General features: G+C 40.7%; 1 protein-coding gene across 1 annotated transcript in view; it reads right to left on the minus strand.

The window, feature by feature from the left end:
* Window positions 1–237: 237 nt before the first annotated feature.
* The window catches only part of PRKCG (protein kinase C gamma), a 283,303-nt gene continuing 260,835 nt past the window's right edge, over window positions 238–22,705 (minus strand). Inside the window, exons 14-18 of the mRNA XM_069946946.1 lie at window positions 21,157–21,295; window positions 7,679–7,759; window positions 6,691–6,798; window positions 3,394–3,534; window positions 238–2,393 (exon numbers count right to left, since the gene is read on the minus strand). Coding sequence (XP_069803047.1) covers window positions 2,214–2,393; window positions 3,394–3,534; window positions 6,691–6,798; window positions 7,679–7,759; window positions 21,157–21,295 — 649 coding nt within the window. The 3' untranslated portion in view covers window positions 238–2,213. The remainder of the gene's footprint in view (window positions 2,394–3,393; window positions 3,535–6,690; window positions 6,799–7,678; window positions 7,760–21,156; window positions 21,296–22,705) is intronic.

A 22,705-nucleotide genomic window follows, 5' to 3' on the forward strand; every position in this document is an offset into this window, starting at 1 on the left:
ACTTTAATTAAAAAAACTCTAGTATTACAGTACTTATCAACTGTTGTATGTCCTACAAAAGGTGATGTATTCTGTCTAGTCTGACATGGGGCTCTCTGTTGCCACCTCTGTCCGTGTCAGGAACTGTCCAGAGTAGGAGAGGTTTTCTAAAGGGATTTGTAACTGCTCTGGACAGTTCCTGACATGGACAGAGGTGACAGCAGAGAGCACTGTGCCAAACTGGAAAGAATACACCACTTCCTGCAGGATATAGAGAGGCTGATGAGTACTGGAAGGATTAATGTTGTTCACTAGAAGGAATTTACAAATCAACACTAGTTAATTTATTTTTTTCTACTGAGTACCCCTTTAGGTCACTGGAAGCTCTCAACTTATATAAAGACTATTATCTCTGCTTTGGTCTAGATTAGTGATGAGCGAACATGTTCGTAAATGTCTGTATGAACATGGCGCTAATTGTTCGTGTTCGCCAATCGCAAACATTTTGCTTAATGATCGCAGTGGTTATAATGATCCTTTTCGAACATATTTGAACTTGTCAACGTAAGCAACTGTGTAATTTACTCTGGCCTGATAATCTGTACGCATGGGCATAGACCAAAGCGTACGCTTCTATTGTATGCTCTTTATTTGTTTGTGATTGTTCGGTAACATGAACTGATCACAATTTTTTTTTTAATGTTCGTGTTTGGGGTCCGGACCGAACATCAGGATGTTTGCTCATCACTTGCCTAGATGACCAGTCAAACAGTCCAAATTGGGCTTTTGAGCTGCATGCGATAGAATTTTTATATCTTTATAAAACACACCCGCTTCTGAAAGGTGCAACCTCTTAGCTCTGTGAATTACCAAAGCACTTCTGCGCTTCCATTATGGTTCGTTACCCATCCATATTATTCATTCAAATTGCGTCATTTCACTTTCTCTTCCATCCAATGGAAAACAATTAGAAAGTAGCCTTTCAGACAACATGACTGAACAAGTAAGCTATTTGTATTGGCTTGTTATTACATAATAACACAATAACTTTATTGTAACAACGCATGTTCAATATATCCAGGTAATCTACCGATGTGCTGCGGAAGAACATGATATCGCATACTGTTATGTAAAATGGCCTAACAAAACACAGCCAGAGTCACATCTGCTTGACTTGTAGTAAGCTCCTAGTGAATCAGTTGATAAATCACCATGTAAAAAAAAGAAAAACGTAAAATTCCCTCAAGTTGGTCCCGGGAGTCTTTATGTAGCATTGATTTATACTTGTCAAAATACTCATAAACACTTACAATTTAAATATTCAAAATACATGGAAGTTATTTATTAAAAGATACCCATGGAAGCCCAAACCAGTTATCCTGCCACAATTTCTATGCCAAGTCCAGAAAGACTCAGCAATACTGATCAGACTAGCTAGCATGTACACACAGTATGATCTCTTACAGCCCATGCACGAAAAGCAGATGATCTAAGTATATAATACATATATCATTTTCTGAGGGTTATTCTTCCTTTAGAGGAAGAGGGGGTGGCAGTGCCTACATTAACAGGATAACACCTAAATATATTATACACAAACAAATATATTATATTGAAAAGGCCATGCATGCCAGTGCTAGATGCAATTTTTGGGGGGAGATGCAGGCAGTGTTAAGTCCATTCCAAGAGGGGTGTGTGCAAACTAAATGAAACATTTGCTTATTGTCTATATAGAATCCAGTTTTACTTCAAGTATGAATACACGTCCACAATGTAGACTCCCGGGCGTCCGTCTTATAGGCTCACTATAAGTCCAACATCTGAATCAGAATTCGTCTCCTCTCCAGAATACTGTGTGCCACTTCAATGTGACCTCATTGCGGGCGGTAAAGCAACAACTTGGCTCTTTGTCATAAGGCCTGACACACTGAGCAACCCAAAGGTGAATCACACAAATTTAAAACTTCATCAACTTTTCGCATGTTCTAATTATAGTAAAATGCCAGATCAGTGTCAGGTCCCGGAAGGAATGGATTCACTATTGCATCCTGGCCCCCTCACACGGCACGTTACAACACTGAGTGCTTTTCCAAGATGCAGGATGGGGCGAAGGAGAAAATGAGGGTGAGGGCATAAACTGCCAAGAAAGCCATTATCAAGGAGTATACCATGCTGACCAAAGGATCGGGACTTAGAGAAAATGCCTTCTGCTCCTTGTGGTATATATCACGTGGTCACACCAGGGATATAGGAACTGGACTATGAGGGTTAGTATGGACAAAATCTGGATTGATGAATGTAAACCCAGCAAATTCACTCTGGTCAATTCCAGCCAAGACTAGCTGGTCTGGAGGTGTAAGGACTGGAGCAGCTCGAGTAAAGAATTTGTCAAAGTTTTCACCACTCTTTCCACACTGTAACAAAAAAACAGAATCAGAAAATTAGAGCCACAGTATAATTGATGAAAGATCATCAGTGAAAGATAAACAGTGCTGTGAAAAAGTATCTGCAGTGCAATTTAGGCTAATTTGTCACATTTAAATGTTTAAAGGGAACCTGTCACCATGAAAATGCTATCTAAGCTATTGGCATCATTTACTACAGCAGGAAGAACTGAGAAGATTGATATATATCTTTATGGGAAAAGATATTGAATAAATTGTAATTTATTGATTGAAATCTCTATCTAGGAGTCTAGTCCATTGAGTGATACCGTTCACTAGACTCCTTAAGGCGAATGTACCACTAGATTCGGCACATCAATTCGTGTTTTTTACATAAACAGACCGGTGCCAACGCATGGATGCTGGGGCCGCGGGCCTTTTTTGAACCGCCGTCCGATTCCCACGCACATTACAATATGCAATATGGAACATTTACAATAACTTGCGATAATTCTAATTGTTGTTAAGGAATTAAGGTCCACTCTTTTCAGATTGGCTTTAACTCTACTGTTTTTGACCTAAAAACCTAAAATAGATTATCCAGCTATTTTCTTGCAAAAACAGCACCACACTTGTATACCAATTCAGCTTTACTTCAATGAAACTGAGCTGAAAAACCCAACTGAGAACGAATGGTGCTATTCTGAAAGAAAGCTGGCATGTTTTTCTAAGCATGAATAACCCAAAAAATTTTTCTTCAAAGGTGGACTTGCTGGTGTCCTTTGGATCACTGTCCTATTGCATAACCCAACTGTGCCATAGGAAATTCTAGTGAACTTCTACTAAGATATCCTCCATGACTGGACAATCCAAGGTCTTACATAACAAACGCCAAAGAGCTAAAGAGCTGTTTATTGATATTACTATGTGTTTATAGAATGCTTAACCTTAACTTATTAAAGCTAAAACATATTTCAGAATGTTTATTCCCACATGTATATAAATACATTTGCAAAAGATCTAAACTTACAGGACGTGGTTTAAAAGGCGGTTGGATTTCTAGGCGCTCTAAACGCTCCCAGTCAATCCAACGAAAAAATGCATGATCACGTATATCCCGTTCCCCATCACAGCCAGATCCAAGCCGCTTCAGAGGATGTTTTGTAAGCAACTAACAAGATTAAAAGAAAAAAAAAGCAACAGATATTAGCCAGTCTATATGTAAATTTGTTTTTTTCAGTCTATTTCATGAATTCTACAGTGAATTGAACCATCACTCACAGAACACAGTAAGACTTTCTTCTAGTTGATAAGGACCTAATGTTTTTTTTATAGAAGCTGTTTCTAGCTTTCACTAAACATGAAAATGAGAAAATATATTCCTTTGACAGAAATCTATTCGGCATGAAGTGATTGATACTTCTCTGGGTGAAATGACATCAATTCAGCTATAAACCAGTAACTTGTTAGGGCATCTGTCTGAAAAATGTGGGAAAAAAACTAATTTCTTGTCCACAAAAGAAGTGGTGCTTAATGAGTTAATAGGTCTAGTTGTGATATACAGTATAATATAATAGAGTAGGACTGGCTTTCATCAAGAGTTTAAATTTAGTGGCAAACTCAAGAGCAGCTAAATGGACAGAAGTTTTGCAGATGAGATCAGAAGAGAAATATGAAATGATAAAATTTGAGAAATTTTTCAAAAAATATAGGATTTTTTTCCACTCAAGAGGACCTGTTTGCAAAAGATGTTATTCTGTAAAGGGTATTCTAAGGTAAATGAACATATCCACTATTTACAGGATAAAGGATAAGTGGCAGATTGCAGTGAGAAGGGGGTCAACCACTGTCCTGTGGATGGGGGATACATTAATTTAACTCAGAATACCACTTTAAGTGTTTTTTAACTTACGGTTCTGTGATATTGATGCACTTTTTGTAAGAAAATTTGTAATGCTGTAATATTGGGTGAAGAGTCAGTATTACATCACAATGTAATGATCTGTCCATAGAAACAACAAAAACTATCACCGAAAATCATGTTACAATTTCACTTCACGTTACAACATCTTTTAGGTATTCATTGTCCACAATTAAAAAAAAAAAAAAAACAAGCCCCAAGCAAGAGTTTCCTATGGCCAGCCCTGTGGGGAGGTGAAGCTATTGTTCTAGTCTGAGAGTTAGCTCCTTAAGGCCCTATTCCACCAGACGATTATCGTTCGCATAATCATTAACGATTAATGATCTCAAACAACCGCTATTGCGAAAGACCTGAAAACGTTCAATCATTTCCATGGAACGATAATCGTTACTTATGATCATATTTGCGATCGTTTTTACTTCGCTATTTCTTCGCTATTGCGTTCGTATCTACTGCGAACGACCGAACGACGTCTTATTCAATGCGAACGATTTGCAAACGTTTTGCGAACGTTTTGCGAACGAGCAACGATAAAAATAGGTCCAGGTCTTATAAAGCGATCAACAATTTCTCGTTCGGTCGTTAATCGTTAACTGCATTTCAACCGAACGATTATCGTTTAAATTTGAACAATTTAACGATAATCTGAACGATAATCGTCCGGTGGAATAGGGCCCTTAGTCTTCATTCAGTAACCTGGATCTAGCTTTCTGCTTCTGCTGTTAGCCCTTTCTGGTAAAATCCCTGGTCTCTGTTACACTTGCCCTAGGTGATCATAATCTTACCAGAGGTCATTCTCAGCCTACTGTACATCCCTCTGAGCTGTAAATTTAATAAAAATAATCATTTAACTTTAGGACAATCTGCTATATTCATTGGTTAAAAAAAGACAATTTTCAAAAAGGTACTAATATCTTAAAGGGATATTTCCATATGATAAAGTGATAGCATCTAGCTAGGATATGCCAATACTTAAATGGGCACTCTCATTAAAACAAAAAAAAAAAGATGTCAGAGAGACATATTAAAGTTTTTAATTGTTTAGGATGTGAGTATTTAGACCACAACTGATCAGGAGAACGTGTCAGGAGAAGTTTGCACACATAATGTTCACTCTTGGCCGTGTGTGATTTCACCTAGATGGGTTTCCAATGTTAGGCTGGGTTCACACTGCATTTTTGAAGTCCATTAATGGAAAAGAACAAATGCAAAAATGGATGCTATTATGTGCACCAATTTGGATCCATTGGCTTCCATTATTTAAAAAAAAAAATCAAAACTTTTTGTGTACAGTAAAAGTAACCATTTAAAAACTGATCCGTTAAACGGATGGCAGTGTGAACCCAGCCTAAGTCTATGAGACTATCTAGGTCTCAGACACAGAATAGGGAAAGGCACATGTGGCAGCTCAGTCATCTCCCCGCTCTTTCCACAGATCAGTAGACCCTGACCAATAAAAATGTTTGATATGTTTCCCTGACATATCAAAACCTTTTATTAATGGCAGGTTCTCTTTGATAATCCATGATTGTCTGATGGGTAGGACCCCAGTAATCATGAGAATGGAGGAGACACAGAGGTAGCACTGTAGCTCTGCATCCATGACCTTCCTGTGGCCACACTTCAGTTCCCTACACATGGGATGCTGAGTAGGGGAAAAATAGTGATGGGGACACAGAGCAACAAGGCCAGGAAAAGGCCTTCACTGGTCATAAAGTGCTGGCATATCAGAGTAATATGCAACACTTCATGAGACAGATATACCCCATTAAAGGGGTAGTGCGGCGGTAAACAATTATTCACAGAATAACACACATTACAAAGTTATACAACTTTGTAATGTATGTTATGTCTGTGAATCGCCCCCTTCCCGTGTCCCACCACCCCCGCATGTGTACCCGGAAGTGTAGTGCATCATACATTACCTGATCCGTGTCGCGCATGTCCGCCATCTTGTGCCAGGACGTCATCTTCGGACGGACGGCCGAAGCGCTCCGACCGTCCCTAATGCCGGCCGCCTTCTGCAGCGTCATTAGCTGCTCAGCTGCGATTGGCTGAGCGCAGTTACGCTCAGCCAATCGTGGCTGAGCATCTGATGACATTGCAGAAGGCGGCCGGCACTAGGGAAAGTCGGAGCGCTTCGGCCGTCCGTCCGAAGATGACGTCCTGGCACATGATGGCGGACATGCGTGACACGAATCAGGTAATGTATGATACACCACACTTCCGGGTACACGTGCGGGGGTGGTGGGACACGGGAAGGGGGCGATTCACAGACATAACATACATTACAAAGTTGTATAACTTTGTAATGTGTGTTATTCTGTGAATAATTTCTTAGCGCCGCACTACTCCTTTAATGTTTTCTGTGTAGAAGTATGTTCGGTAAGTATGTTCATGTTTTACCCCTTTGCATATAGAGACAGCCTCCCTGGACAGAGATTTTGGATAAGATACAGTCTGCTCCATAATGGACTGGAATAACTCATCCTCATCTTCACCATCAAATGGGGGCTGTAACATAAAACAAACATCATTTTTAATAATTATAAACATAAAAGATGAATGTCTTAAGAGAAAATACAATAAGAAACTGTACTGGCTTATATTGTATAAAACTCAGGTCTATAAATACAAATAACACCAAATATGACATAGAACATTGCTCTAATGTAAACTATGGTAAACAACAGGTGTCCTGAGGGCCTTATCATGCAGTCCGTAAGTCCTTACCATGTGGCCTTTATCTCTTCTTTTCATTCTGTGAACTGTACGGAATATACAGTACATAGCTCCTTGTATGATGTGTCATGAGCAGGAAGGCAGAACAAAAAAGAGCATGCTTTTCCACCATTAACGTGATGGGAAGCTTGCTGGCAAGGATGTTTCAGTATTCTCCATAGACAATAGAGAGTGACCAGGCATTTACAGCTGCATCTCCATTGCAAACAGAGGGGATTGTTGATCAAATTTAAGATATTAGGGGATATTTATAGAACATGGTGTAAAGTAAAACTGTCTCAGTTGCCCCTAGCAACCAATCAGATTCCACCTTTCATTTTCCAAAGAGTCTGTGAGGAATGAAACGTGGAATCTGATTGGTTGCTAGGGACAACTGAGCCAGTTTCACTTTACACCATGTTTGATACATCTCCCCCATTGTGCTTAGCTGGAAGTAAGGACTACTTATGAGGCCTATGTAACATGTCAGGTTTACCACCAATGGATTAGAAAAGATTTATGCATCTAACCCAGTGGTGTTTTTAATGTAAAAAATAAAATGAATGTAAATGAGTATTGCTTAGCATCCCTTTCCTTATCTCAGGACAAAAGGTTATTAAGAGCATCGGTATGATGTGACCATACTGCTGAACCAGTACCATAAATAACTTACCTGTCCTGCCAGCATTTCATACAGTAAAACTCCATAGGACCACCAATCCACTGACTTCCCATAAGGCTGATAGGCAATAATCTGAAAAGAATGGACAACATAGAATGATGAATCTGATTTACTGCTGACATTACTGTATTGTTATGTTTGCGTTCAACCTCTTTCATAGGAGGGGGAGTATAGAATTAACAAGATCCATTGTAATGTACCTGGGAGGAGACAATTTAATACATATCCTATTGCAATTTTAAGATTCATTAAACAAGTATTTTACTGAATTATCAATGTAATTTTTTTATGGAAGTAGAGTAAGATGTCTTCTTTATTGGAAATTTTATGGATTGATCACCAAGTTAACAAATGGCAATGGGGGCCTTAGCACAAAGATCTCCACCGATCATGTTACTATGACATGTTACAGTTTGTCTTAAGTGATAGGTGCCCTTTAATTGTATAGTCAGTCAACCTATAACATGTGGTTTCCATAATATAGAACGTCTTAGTTTGCTAAGGGCATATATCACCTAGATTTTTGTTTACTGGTTAAAGTCAGATACTAAATTTTGTTCTTATATTCTGATCTATTTCTATTTTCTAAGTGTCTTTTTTTCATGTCACTTTTTGTACATTGTTATGGAGGCTGTCATTTAGCCTGAGCTTTTTATTTTTAACAGCATTAAGTGTCATACTTTACAGCAAGACACATGGACATAGACTACAATAGACAGACTCTTTATTTGAAACATTACTGAGCATACTCTGTGACCTCACAGAGGTCATTCCACAGGGAACTGCTATTGTCTCCTCTATCTACTGCTGTAATGCTGTACAGGTCACTTTACAGCGGCCTCCTCTTGTTACCACAAACAGAACTGGAAGTCTCAGCTTAGCTTTTGCCCCAATAGTGAGAATGAAAACTGCAAGATTTAAGGATTATTTTATAATATCAACAGTAAAATGGAAGATTAGAAAAAAAATCTAATCAAAAAATTCATAAAAAATATATTTAACATAAAAAGTTGATTTAAATAATAAGTAATTTTCAGATTAGACATTCCCTTTCAGGATTATAACAAACAATTGCTGTGTATGAAAAGCTTCATGTGGTGTAAAAATACTTGGATTAGGTATTTTAAAGGGATTGAACACTTTTTGGGGAAATTTTTTTTAAAAAGAAGCCCAAATGTCATAAAATAACGTAAAAATTATTGATTCACCCATCTAATCTCACGTCAAATGAGCGACCTTGTTGTATTTGCAGCTGATGTGTGACCACTGCAACCAGTGGCCTAAGCAGTTATGTATTATCAGTGGCCTAAGCAGTTATGTGTTAGCAGTGGCCTGAGCAAATAGGTATTATCAGTGGCCTAAGCATTATGTGTTATCAGTGGCCTAAGCCATTATGTGTTTTCAGTGGCTTTAGCAGTTATCAGTGGTCTAAGGAGTAATGTTTTACCAGTGGTATTAGCAGTTTTGTGTTATCAGTGGCCTAATCATTATGGGGGAGATTTATCAAACTGGTGTAAAGTAGAATTGTCGTAGTTGCCCCTAGCAACCAATCAAATTCCACTTTTTATTCCTCACAGATTCCTTAAAAAAATGAAAGGTAGGATCTACTTTACACTAGCTTGATAAATCTCCCCCTATGTGTTATCAGTGGCCTAAGCATTATGTTTTATCAGTGGTCTAAGCATTATGTTTTACCAGTGGTCTAAGCATTGTGTGTTATCAGTGGTCTAAGCAGTTATGTGTTTTGTAGCATCATCGGCATTATGTAGTAAGCTGATTCTACTAATTTCAAACCGTTCTTCCCAAAGGTCTTGTATGTTCCAGTGGTAATATATTTACCGTGATAAACAGAGACAAACAACACTGTTTTCACTTTCAGTATAGACTAAATTAGTAGTGGTTTTTAGATAATAGTCTTCTTATACCTCCTTCCTTCATTAGTCGTGTGATATTTAATGGAGAAATGGTTGCAGCTGTATAAGCATAACCCAGTAATATAGGAATGCTCTTAGAAGAAGATCCCATTGCCAGGCATTCTTCTGCACATTTTTCATGAAAGCAAAAATTTTATCACCTCCACTTCGGCGATTCAATATACCATCATAAAGCGCAGGTAATTAGATTCTGCAGGGGTTTTATTAGCAATCCATATAATGTAGAAGAACCTATTGTATTATGTAATCTCATAATTAATCATAAATGTAGAACTTATTTACTAGCTATAGGAGAGAAGGTTGCAATAAGGCGTCCGCCTTCTATTTTTTTCCTTTATTGTCCATGTTATTACTGCACACATTATCAGTCTTATTTAGTGAACTGATGCAAAGTCAACCTACTGTTTGTATTTCAGTTTTTAATAGTAGAAAGTACGGAAGCTAATGGAATCTCATTGCATTCTGTGGGTTTTGGTTTATAGATTCTTCCAAGAAAACTTCAATTTAACTGCAATAATAATTATATGTCCCTTATAATGATATTTGAGGTCTAATATGAATTCTACTAATTTATAGTGTGTTAAAAAAAAAACTGGTGTAAACCAATGGTGCTCATTCACAAACAGGAATGCCAATGATCGGACACTAAACACTTTCTCTGTACCTCCTTTGCATCTCAGTTTGATATAAATACAAAACTAAATATGAATAGGACAATGTGATCAAGAAGCGACTGGATTCCTTTTGCTACCTGATTTCTAAGTTAATTTATTATATTTCACTTCAATAAGTATTTGTCAGTATGTAGTATTAACTAAAAGAGGTTTACTACCCAGAAGAACGTTCCATTTCTACTAGCACACAACTGAACTTTTACAATTCACTATTTAAAGGGATATTCCCATCCAGACAAGTTATGCCCTATCTACAGTATCCACAGGATAGGGCATAACTAAGAGATTTCAGGGTGACCAACTGCAATCTCGAATACAGGGAGCCCTAAACCCCAGCTGAAAGGAGCTGCATGCCACATATGCGTGCCTTTGGCTTTATCATGGCTCCATAGAGAATAAATCTTTTAATAGTCAGACAAGCATGGAATACAGTTTCTCATGTACAAGGAAATATTTTGGTGAGATATCATGCCATGCTACCATGCTACCTGGCCTTTCATGTTTGTATCAGAATATAAAATAATGCATTAATTTAGGAATACTATACCTCCCACAGCCACAACATGACACTGGGCCACAAGAAAGTTGTTGGTTTATGGCATATGTCATATACAACAAGCAAAATTATTTATTTGCAGGAAAATTATTATAATGATGTGGATCACATCGGCATTGCACAATTTTTTTTTTCCAGTGGACGAGTAATAATCAAAAGCCTAATACTAAGTACTAAGAAAATATTGAAAATCAAAGATATTCAGAGCAACAGAGGAGTTTTAAGCACCCTTAGGCTATGTTCACACTGCGTACGATTCCCTCCGCAGTTCTTACGCCGCTGTACATGTGCGGCTGAAACTACGGGCGTGGGAAAAATCGACATGTGGCCGGATGCGTACGCAACGCGAACATACGCCCGTAGTACAGTTATGCTTCCCTAGCTTGTTTCGAAGCGATCTGAGGCAGGTCATTTACTTGGAAATCTTCGCCCGGCCCCGTAAACCACACAGAACCTTTTGGATTGAAAAATCAAGTTCAATTTGGCTGAAATAAGTATTCCGTACGGGACCGCATGGAAATCCACGCCGTGAGTTTCAACATTTCCGTCCTCAAACAATGGTCTTGTTCATTTTTCACGGTGCCGTATACGATCCGGGCGTAAGCTCATACGTAGTGTGCATTGTGCGGGCGTATATCGTATACTTTCAAGCGAACGCATCAACCTCAAAACTACGTACGTATATTCGCGGTTCGCACTACGTACGGATTCATACGCAGTGTGAACATAGCCTTAGACTGTATTCACACGTCCCGTGTTCAAAGAATTTCACTGCTGCCGGCATGATGTTGATACATACTGTAATGACTTCGGGGAACACAGACCAGAGTTTGCATTCAACGTCTCAACGTTTCATGGACAGAGCATGGGACGTGTGAATGTACCCTTAGTGTAACAATAATTAACTTTTGTAAAAGAAAAATAATTTGACCATTTATGATAGTTGTACATCTATTCAGATGTACTATTAAACTATCTTTCTCAGTACATACTGGTTGACTCTTTAGAAAGCAGGCTGGTATGTCTAAAGCAGTGTTGATAAATACCAGATCATAAAGCCTGGCATATCAGAATCCTCTTAAAGAAGTCTTAGGGTGCCTTCACATGTAATGGATTCTATTTGCAGCGAAATCCGCTGCGGATTCAGTGCCATTCATCCCTATGAAAGCACATACTCGCATTGACATGTGAGTTAACCCCCTGCAGCCCGCATACATTACCTGCTCGGTACCGCGGCTGCATGTAAGGCTTCCAGCTCCTGTCCCACTCAGCCAATCAGTGCATGGCAGCACTGATTGGCTGAGCGGGATCGGAGCTGGAAGCCTTACATGCAGCCACATTGCCAAGCAGGTAATGTATGTTCTCGACAGCGGGCTGCGGGGGGTTAACTCACATACTGCGGGATGTCAATCCCGCTGTGAGTATGTGCGAGTATGCACTGGATCCGCAGCGGATTTTGCTGCGAATTTGCAGCGTGAAATCCGCTGCGGATGCGTTACGTGTGAAGGCACCCTAAAATCTTTGGACAAACCTAGTGTCACTGGGCATTTGACTTTCAGTGGCTGGAGAAGTTTGATGCTGCATCCATCTTCTCCAGCCACTGGCAAATTAGGTCAACATTAGACCAAAAATGAGTAGTACAACTTGACCTGCTACTTTTTAGGTAATTTTTTCAGAATAATTTTACTGCAATCTGAATCCTCTCCTATGAACAAACAGTTAACTTTAAAGTACAGTTATTTCTGTCCACTTTCAATGTTCACGTCATAATCTTGAAATAAATAGAGTTGCTGTGAGCTACAGTATAAGCGCGGCACATAAGCATAGATTGTATTCTGTGACCAACAGTACAGGGCAAACAAAATCCCCAGCTCTATTAATCACCTTCACCTTCTGCTGTACAAAGTATACACGTCTATGTAAATTGTTTGCCTTTGGCCTACATGCTCAGCAAATTCATCATAAAAACTGTTAATGTTGATACAGCAAAGTTTTTTTTTTTTCCGATAATCCAAATACCATTATTTATTTAAAGGCTGCAAGAAATGTGATAATTCACATAATTTATAATATACAAAATAACAAGGCTGAGCTAGACAGGTTAGTGGGTACATAACAAAATCATAAGATGTAACCCGACACATGAACATAATCCAGATGATAGAGAGACCTCACGGGTATGTAACCTGTGCCATCATTCTGAGTGCATTCACTGCCCACCTGTTGCTTATGGTCTGTGAGGGCTGAGTCCTCTACAAATCTTAATCGTATAAATATACAGTATGGCACTGTTAGATAACTTATACTTACAACGGCTGTTGGTTCCTCCATGTATAGTGGCATTGTCATTTAGGGTGCCTTCACACCTACCGACTCGCAGCGTTAATAACGCTTCAACTCAGCTAGGTCCTGGCAAATAACTGTCAGTACATACACGCAGCGGTCTGAACGACCGCTGCGTGTATGTAAATCTGCCGGCTGCTTAACCCCTTCTGATGCCAGCCGCCTCCCGCTCAGCCCTGTATACATTACCTCCTCGCTCCACGGGGTCCCAGCGTCCTGCTCTCCCGCCCGGCCAATCAGTGGCTGCGGCAGGGCAAAACACTGATTGGCCGGGCGCGAGAGCAGGACGCCGGGACCCCAGGAGGTAATGTATACAGGGCTGAGCGGGAGGCGGCCGGCATCAGAAGGGGTTAAGCAGCCGGCAGATTTACATACACGCAGCGGTCGTTCAGACCGCTGCGTGTATGTACTGACAGTGATCTGCCAGGACCTAGCCGACTTGCAGCGTTATTAACGCTGCAAGTCGGTAGGTGTGAAGGCACCCTTAGGCAATTTTATTTGGCATATAGAGTAAGGCTATGTTCACACTGCGTACGATTCCGTCCGCATTTCGTACACCACCGTAAATGTGCGGCTGAAACTACGGGCGTGGGAAAAATAGACATGCGGTCGGATGTGTACGCACCGCGAACATACGCCGTAGTACAGTTATGCTTCCCTAGCTTGATTCAAAGCGATCTGAGGCAGGTCATTTACTTGGAAATCTTCGCCCAGCCCAATAAAACTCACAGAACCTTTTGGATCGAAAAATCAAGTTCAGTTTGGCTGAAATAAGTACTTCGTACAGGACCGCATGGAAATCCATTTCCATCCTCAAACAATGGTCTTGTTCATTTTTCACGGCGCCGTATACGATCCGGCCGTAAGCACATACGTAGTGTGCACTGTGCGGGCGTATATCGTATACTTTCAAGCGAACGCATCAACCTCAAAACTATGTGCGTATATTCGCGGTTCGCACTACGACCGGAAACATACGCAGTGTGAACATAGCCTAAGACTGTTAATTGGGTATCATGTGGCATGGTACTTATACTTAGGTTATGATTCCGTGTACACTACATTTTGCAAGTGAGAGGGGGGAAAAGATGCCAAAAAGGGCATCAATAATATAAATCTAGCACTGATTCTAAGAACATTTCTGACCTTAGGTGCTTTGGGGCTTCAACTGCACAAAAAAGGCATCCATCTTATTAAAATAAATTACCACAAAAACGTAAGAGTTCAGCGGGAAATTAACTAGTTTAAACACTTAGGGGGAGATTTATCAAAGGGTGTAAAATTTAGACTGGTGCAAACTACCCACAGCAACCAATCACAGCTCAGCTTTGGGCAGTGCTGAAAGGAAAGCTGAGCTGTGATTGGTTGCTGTGGGCAGTTTGCACCAGTCTAAATTTTACACCCTTTGATAAATCTCCCCCTTAGTCTACAACTTTTGGTAAACCAGGAAAGAAGACAAATCCGGAGCCACATTCTCAATAGTGTGACCTGTCAAGCTTGTGTGGCCGCGATTCAATGAATAGCAGCCACACAAAACTGACATGTCCGTTTTTTGTACGGTCGCTAGCGATCTTGTCCGGAGTGTATACTATGTGCATACACTTCAGCCAGGATTCCCTCTAACTTCCGTGCACTTAAGTTGTGTATTAATCATGGCCGTTGTTGCACATCGGAAGCAACGGTTGTGAATAATACACAACTTGCATTGTGTGAACATGGCCTAAAATTTTATCTCTGCTGGATGGCTCTGTTGCACCTGCCAGATAACTGGTTCTCCTTATCCAGTGTCTGACTGGCCCACCAGAGGACTAGAGGATCCTCCAGTGGGCCCCCAGATTTAGAAGCTGCACAAATACTCACTGACACTTACTGGTTCTTAATGGGTGGGCCCCCAGGATCATTTCCTCTGGTGTTCTCCAGATACCCCAGTCCGACACTGTCCTTATCCAGTTGTGGAAGAACCAGCTTGGACAGATTGGGTGGCTATTGTTTTACCCCTGGGACTCTTGTACTCTGTGCCTTCCCCATAATCAGGCCCAGATATAGACCAATGGTTACAAGGGTCTTAGCAAGAAACAGGGCCACTTAATTTCTCTGATTGACAAGGATCTCAATGGTTGGACCACAGTGATCATAGAGTAATAGTATATCTTAGCAATATTACAATGACATTATAGGAATACTATTGAGTTGATGATAAAAAAACAGCAAATCCTTAACAAGCTATGGTTCATACTATATACAGTACATTGGCAGGTCTGATTTTTATTGCCATCTGCTGTCTTCAATGGGAATTTCAGCAGAAATGAATCTCCTTTCAAGGAAATAAATTACCTAGCAAGGTAATATGCATGCTACTTATTCCGATAGAACATGACAAGTACAAGATAGAGGAGCAAAGGAGAAACAAAGTGAAATAGGCTATAGCTTTTGTTTTACATATCCTGTGCTAATGAAACTCCCCTGTGTCCTCCTCCTGCCTAGCAGAAGCCTGCGGTGCTCCAAGTACAAAAGAATTCATCATTCCATCTCCCAAAACAAGATATGGGAATGCTCTCAAATACCCTTTGGCCTTAAATCCATTTGTATTACAAAGCGAATTGCTACTGGAGGATAGACATTTATAGCTGCATTTCCAAGGCTGGGCTGCGTGTCGATCTGCTGCACTGTGCGCCAGTCATCAGCTTACTGTATATAGACAGGAATCAATTTACTTTGTTATACAGCTTCGAAGCATAAAACGCTTATTTAAACAGAAACTAATTTCAATCAAGGCATAAAAGACAATGACTACAACATCCCCCCTGGACAGGCACCCTGCCCCAAGACAGAGCAGTTTTTTTTTTTTTTTTATTTAATGTCCCATAAGCTACCTTTATTTGTCCTACAGTCCTCAATGGTTGGAGGATAAAGATGAAAGAACCATTTAAGATTAATTTTGAGAGGTTTCACTAGAATCAGCTGTCATTTTTTTTTTTAAATTCCATAGCCAATTTGGATTTAGACCTATACCCTAGAATGCCCAGCTCATGGGAGTTTAATAAGTGGGGATGCATGAACCATACACATGTCCCTGCTCTCTACTTAGTTTCATGGTGCCCTATGCTAGGGTGCCATGGAGAATATATACTGAGCAGGAGGTATATACATGGTGTGTCCCTGCTTACTATAAAGGTATATCAGACACTCCTGTCAAAATGACAAGAATCTCTGCTCCTGTGTGAGGTACAGTAAACACATTCACCTACCTCGCTCCTGTGTTCAGGCCCAGACTAACATCAATATCTGCAGCCTATAGATGGTCACCAAGGCCATGGAGCAAGGTGCCCATCCTAGCCAGGTTGCACAGAGGAGCAGGAAGCAGATGAGTATGCTTATAGCACACCCTACTCCACCTAAGGGCTGAGCAACACGACATACAGGGTAAGCTGGACCGATCAGCAAAAACCTGAACTGAAACTGAATGAAAAAATTTGGAATCTTATAAATTACATTTTTTTTTTGCAAAGGATTCACTCATTACTATTAACTAGTTTCAGTAGTCTTGTTCCACCAGGTTTTCCTTAGAATAATATTTGACTATATAGGGAAGCCATTACTAGTGTGATTCACAAGCAGCTGCTGTTCTGTTGTGATGTGTAATGCTGCCACCTAGTGGCCAAAACTTCTACCCATAAAGTGTATTTTACCCTAAGTAGAACTCAGTACTGTGCCCAACTAAGTGCTTGCATGTATGTGGCCCTATTACAGGGGCACTACTACAACCCATGATGTTATGATTTCATGGGCACTACCCATTGTATATACTTACAAAGGTGTCCTTAATGTGTAAAAACTCAATTATCATGACCTATAAATGATCCAGTTGGTAACAATACACTTTGTTGCATTCATTAACAACTTATATAAAACTTTTATTTAATGACCAAGCCAACATAGCCTAGTATTTTGTTTCTGACAGTATATAATTCATTTCCAAGCTGACAGCAGGAATGACTAGATATTGATAACAGTACAGTGCATCTAGAGTAATGCCCAATGCCCCCAACATGTTTTACCACACACACTCTGGCATTACCAGGGGCAGTGGGACAAATTACACTTTTTAATGTGTGGATACATCTATAGATGGTTTTATTATTTAAACATTGGATGGCTCCATTGTTTGTGATGTAGTGGTATGGCACAATGGTATAAGAGATGTGCCACACTAATATTGGTTTGCAGTATATACCTAGACCATTTTATCTTGTTAAAGGAGAAGTTCCATGGAAGAACAAAATACTGCAGGCAAGCTGGTGGGGGCAGGATGTGGGGGCAGCCTTTCTGTGCTTTCAATCCACTACTGGTTTTGGTTGCAAAATACTGACCAAAATATTGTGTTGGAACATAGCCTAAGGCCATGTTCACACTGTTTAGCATAAATCACAGCTGTTGTTGCAATTTGCAACAACGGCCGTGATTTATGCTAAACATACATTGTATTTGAATTAATGGAATCCCGGCCGGAGAGTATACACATAGTATACACATAGTCGGATTCCATCTGACTGCACAAAAAACTGACATGTCAGTTTTGTGCGTCCGCTATTCATTGAATATCTGCCGCACAAACATGTCAGTTCACACAATGGAGCATGTGGCTCCGGCCCCAGGCTCCATTGTGTGCAGCGGTGAATTGGGATGCGGGTGCACCCACATCCGAATTCACCGAAAATGAAGAACTGCAGGGTCACAGAACGGCTGGTGTTATACGCCATGTGAACATGGCCTAAAACTGTATAAACAGACAAGAGCTTTGCATATAGCACAAATAGTGCCAAATTATTTCCTATACAAAGCAAAATAAAAAGATGATGAACATACCCTGCTCACAGTACACAGTATATACAGAACAATGTGCCATCTTGTGGTTTTCTTTTCATATTACATGCTTTACAATACGATGTTTTGCACCCTCACATTTTAGCTTTCTTTGCATTTTAGAAAATGAAATATATTATATTTTATGAATATTTAATATGTATTGTACATAGATATTGGATCCACATGTAGTTAGTCTCTGTATACCAATACACTAGGTTTAAAACAAAACCACTAAGAGTGAAGACTAGGGGCCACATGTATCATCCGGCGAATGGATGATTTTCGGCGGAAAGTGCCGATTTGCGTCTTTTTTTAAGCAAAAATGGCGGATTTGCGAATAAAATATTCGCAAATCGGCACTTTCCGCCGAGTACGCCAGGGGGCAGAAAGGGGGCGGAAAAGGGGCGGAGAGTGGGCGGAACGGAGGGCGCGGACTCAGAGTCCGCGCCATTTATCATCCGTTCCGCCAAAATGTACGCCGAAAACCTACTCCAGTCCTCAGCTGGCGTAGGTTTTCGTCGGTGCGCAACGGCGCGCACGGGATTTATGTAGAGGCAGTCCACCTCTACATAAATCTCCGTAGCGCCGGAGCTGCGGGGGCACTTTTACGTCCGGCGTAAAAAACGCTGGACTTAATAAATGCCTCCCTAGGAGTTCAGCTTTAAATAAAACAGTATAAAATATATTATCTCTCCATTTTCCCAGGTAAAAAGTAATTGGACAATGGACTGATAAGCAGCGTGGTGGTCTGGTTGTATTGGCCCTTTCGTTATTTTGTGACTGACTAAGAAGATAAAAGGTTTGGAGATAATAAGTTTGCATTTGGTAGCTGTGCATAGGAACCATCAATGTGTGGATTAGGAAAGTGTTAATGCAACTGAAGGAGACCACCATCAGGATGAAATACACAAAAACATAGATAGCTGATGTTATAGAAACTGCCAAATAAACTATTTGGTATACTGCTAAGAAGAATGAAAGTAGTGGGAAACTGTAAGAGCAAGAATGAAGGCTAAAGTGGATGATGGCAGAATTCCTTCCATAGTAAAGAAAATATCCTTCACAACATCTAACTCTCCAGGAGGTAAGAACACAAGTGTCAAAGTATACAATGAAGAGACTCCTTCATGAATGTAAAAACAGAGGGGTCATCTGAAAATGCAAATCATGGGTACCACTCAACAACACCGGGGGGGGGGGGGGGGGGGACATTCCATCTGAAAACTATTTTTGTCAACAGATGCTCCCTACATTTTAGGGCTATGTACTCTGTTCCGTGACCCGGCCAGATGATCTTTACTGTAGCTGAATTAGGTTGCGGGAGCCAGGAATTGACAGTGTTTTCTGCGACCGGTACTCATTGAATAGCAGCCTCAGAAAACTGACATGTCAGTTTCTTGCGGCACTGCTAGGGATCCCAGCCGGAGTGTATACTATGGGGGACATGTATGAAAAGGTGTAAATACTTTTTTTTAGATGCAGATGGGGCAGATTAGCGTAAAAGTATTTGCAAATGGTATTTTTGCGCCAGTGGTGCGGAGAGGGGGAGTTATGGGGGGGTGCAGCAGTACACAAAGGGGTGCGGCCTCTGCGTGCGCCGCATTTATCATTTTTCCCTTGGAAAAATAATACTGAAACCTACGCCAGCTCTGAGCTGGTGTAGGTTTCAAAATTTTCGCACAGGCGGGATCCATGCAATCGGGATTTATGTAGAAGCAGTGCGCCTCTACATTAATTCCCTGAGCTCCGGAGCTGTGGGGACATTTATAAGCCAGGCGTAAAAAACGCCAGACTTCATAAATGTCCCCCTATGTGTATACACTCCGGCCAGGATTCCTTAGAAGGTACCACTATGTAAGTTCAGTAGTTATCGCGGCCATTGTTACAACGGCCGTGATTATTACAAAATTTACGCAGTGGGAACATAGCCTAAGGCAGAATAGTGCCTCATTTTGTAGCATTGTTTCTAACCACACGGACTAGAGATGAGGGAATACACTGTATTAACAAAGTGCTTTGTCGTTCTTTGCTGTTGGCTTGTCAGGCTGCTGCTCTTGAACTCCGCTCCAGGTGTCTGGAAATGCTGGAGTTTATGAACAGCAGCCTGACAAGTGCACAACTGAGCTTACCAATGCTTTATTAATACTGTAAGTTTCCTCATGATTTATATAAAACTAATCCTAGCATAGAATTATGTGTTTTTTATCTTACAGGTGCACTTGTTGTGTAATGAATATTTTGTTGCTATATAAGTAGTATTTAACCTTACCAGGACTATGAACCAAACTGAACGTCCATTTTTGGGGTGAATTCGCGCTCATGGACATACAGTTCCATCCGTGGATGACACAGACACAGAAGCTGTGCCCGTGCTATCCACGGCAGGGTCGGCTGTCAGTGATAGCCAGGCACATGCCTCAACTGTTAGAATCTGAGCATCCTATAGATGCTGCATCTATATGGAGGATGCTGCATCTATTTTGGAGAATCCAGAAGGTAAAATGTATACTGTAAATTGCATGCACCGACTATTTACTGAATATAACCAATTTGGGCAGCAGTAGGATTACATGTATATTTACGATGAAACATTTTAGGACGTTCTAGAAGACATTTTGGACTTTAGTGCCCCTGGTGTTTAAAGGGGTACTCCAGCGGGGGGGGGGCACTTTTTTGCTGGGACAGCGGGATCTGAGCAGACTTGAAATGGATCCCGCCTCCTTCACTGAGTTGCTGAGCGGACCTGAGACGTCACGTCTCGGGCCCGCGTCAGACACCAAGAAGCGGCCGGGAACCGGGCACTAGAGCACCACCGTGCGGACCGGCCACTGGAACCGGGGAGGTGAGTGGACGTCTTTTCCCTTGGCCACCTCCGCCGGTCCCAGCAAAAAAGTGCCCCCCCCCCGCTGGAGTACCCCTTTAAATATTTATATGCTTCAATACTCCTCAGTACTGAAGGAATTTGTTTCCCCCACCCACTTCAGAATTGACATGAATGCATGTTTGGAGTTATATGGACAGTCAGCTATAAAACAATAAGGCTACAAGTCCAGGTTCCAGGAGCTCAGACAGACTTATAGACATACATTGAATTACCTCTGGAGCAATGTAGTCTGGAGTCCCACAGAATGTGCGAGTTGTAGCTCCGCTGAAAATGTTCTCTTTACACATTCCAAAGTCAGTGATTTTAATGTGTCCCTCAGCGTCCAGCATGACATTATCTAGCTTCAAGTCTCTGCATACAGAATAGACATATCATCAAGGACTGAAGTAAATGGCCCATGAGATGTTAACAGAACATACTGATACTTTAGAAATCCTCTCCGAAGGACATAGTATGCAGATACAGTACTGAACACAAAACCATTAAATGGGGAGCTTATTTTGGCATTACGTTATGTTGCACCATCATTCGTTTGATATCATAAGTAACGTTTTTTGCCCTCCATTTTTGAAAATTAATAATTACGTCCGTGATTTTGAGTTTAAAATTACATCCGTCATTTTGCATTTTGAACGGCTGTTGGTACATTATTCTAATTTAGGTGGACTAATTGACCTTTGGGTGTGTCTTTAATTGGAAAGTCCATTGAATTTAATAGTAAAAACGGTAAAAGGACTATGAAAAATAAAAAATCTGTAAAGTTGTATAAACCAACTAAATTATAATGTTCGCTGTTTGCAAAAGATGTCCGAAAAATAATGACCTGATCATTATTTTAGTGTCTGCGCAGACAACGTCCTTCATTTTATACACTGTGTGCATTGGACGTCAGTCATTCCGCTGACTTCAATGCATTGCATTGCAGTCAATTACATTGCGGCAATAACCAACCTATTTTTAAATAGAAAAAGAAGACGCCTCTTCTCTTTTTTTGACATTGTGTGAACATAACCTAAGACAGACTAAATGATGTTAAGATCAGGGCTCTGTGGGGCCATATCATCACTTCCATGACTTTCTTGTTCTTCTTTAGGGCCATTGCAAACTGAGTAAAAGAGGCAGAATTTATGAGCATAGTCCACACGGCCGATTCCGCTCGAAATTTTATCTGTCCTATTTCTTCAATGGGATTTCTCTTGCACCTCTGATGTTCATTCTTTGAGTGGAGAGCAGACGTGCAAGAGAAATCCCATTGAAGCAATAGGACAGGCAAAATGATGCGCGGACTCCACTCGTAAATTCAGCCTCTTTTACTTGGTTACACTAAAGATAGTTCATGATGACATTGGCTGTATGTTTGGGGTTGTTCTCTTCTGCAGAATACATGAGGAGCTAATCAGAAGCCTCTCTGACAGTAACGCTTATGTACATATTTGAAGACACCATTAATCCTGACCAAATCCCCAAGTCCACTTGCAGAATGGGGACAGGGCTTAACTTAAAACCCGTGTCTTATTGCTGTCTTCAGCTTTGTGTCATAGTTTGACTGTTCTTCTGAATACTGAATGAACACAGCTCTACTCCTTCTGCTCTTCTGATTGATTTATCTGCCACACCCATCTCTCTCCTGCAGAGATCCCTCTTGCCACTTTTGTTTTGCTTAGGTGAATGACATCTGGTTCTTCCACTCACCCTTGCTGTGTCTATTTCTGTGTGTGTGTCCGGCCCAATAATATCCTGGACTGGGTCCCTGACTTCCTA

Source organism: Dendropsophus ebraccatus, chromosome 12 (assembly GCF_027789765.1).
Source record: "Dendropsophus ebraccatus isolate aDenEbr1 chromosome 12, aDenEbr1.pat, whole genome shotgun sequence".
NCBI lineage: Eukaryota > Metazoa > Chordata > Amphibia > Anura > Hylidae > Dendropsophus > Dendropsophus ebraccatus.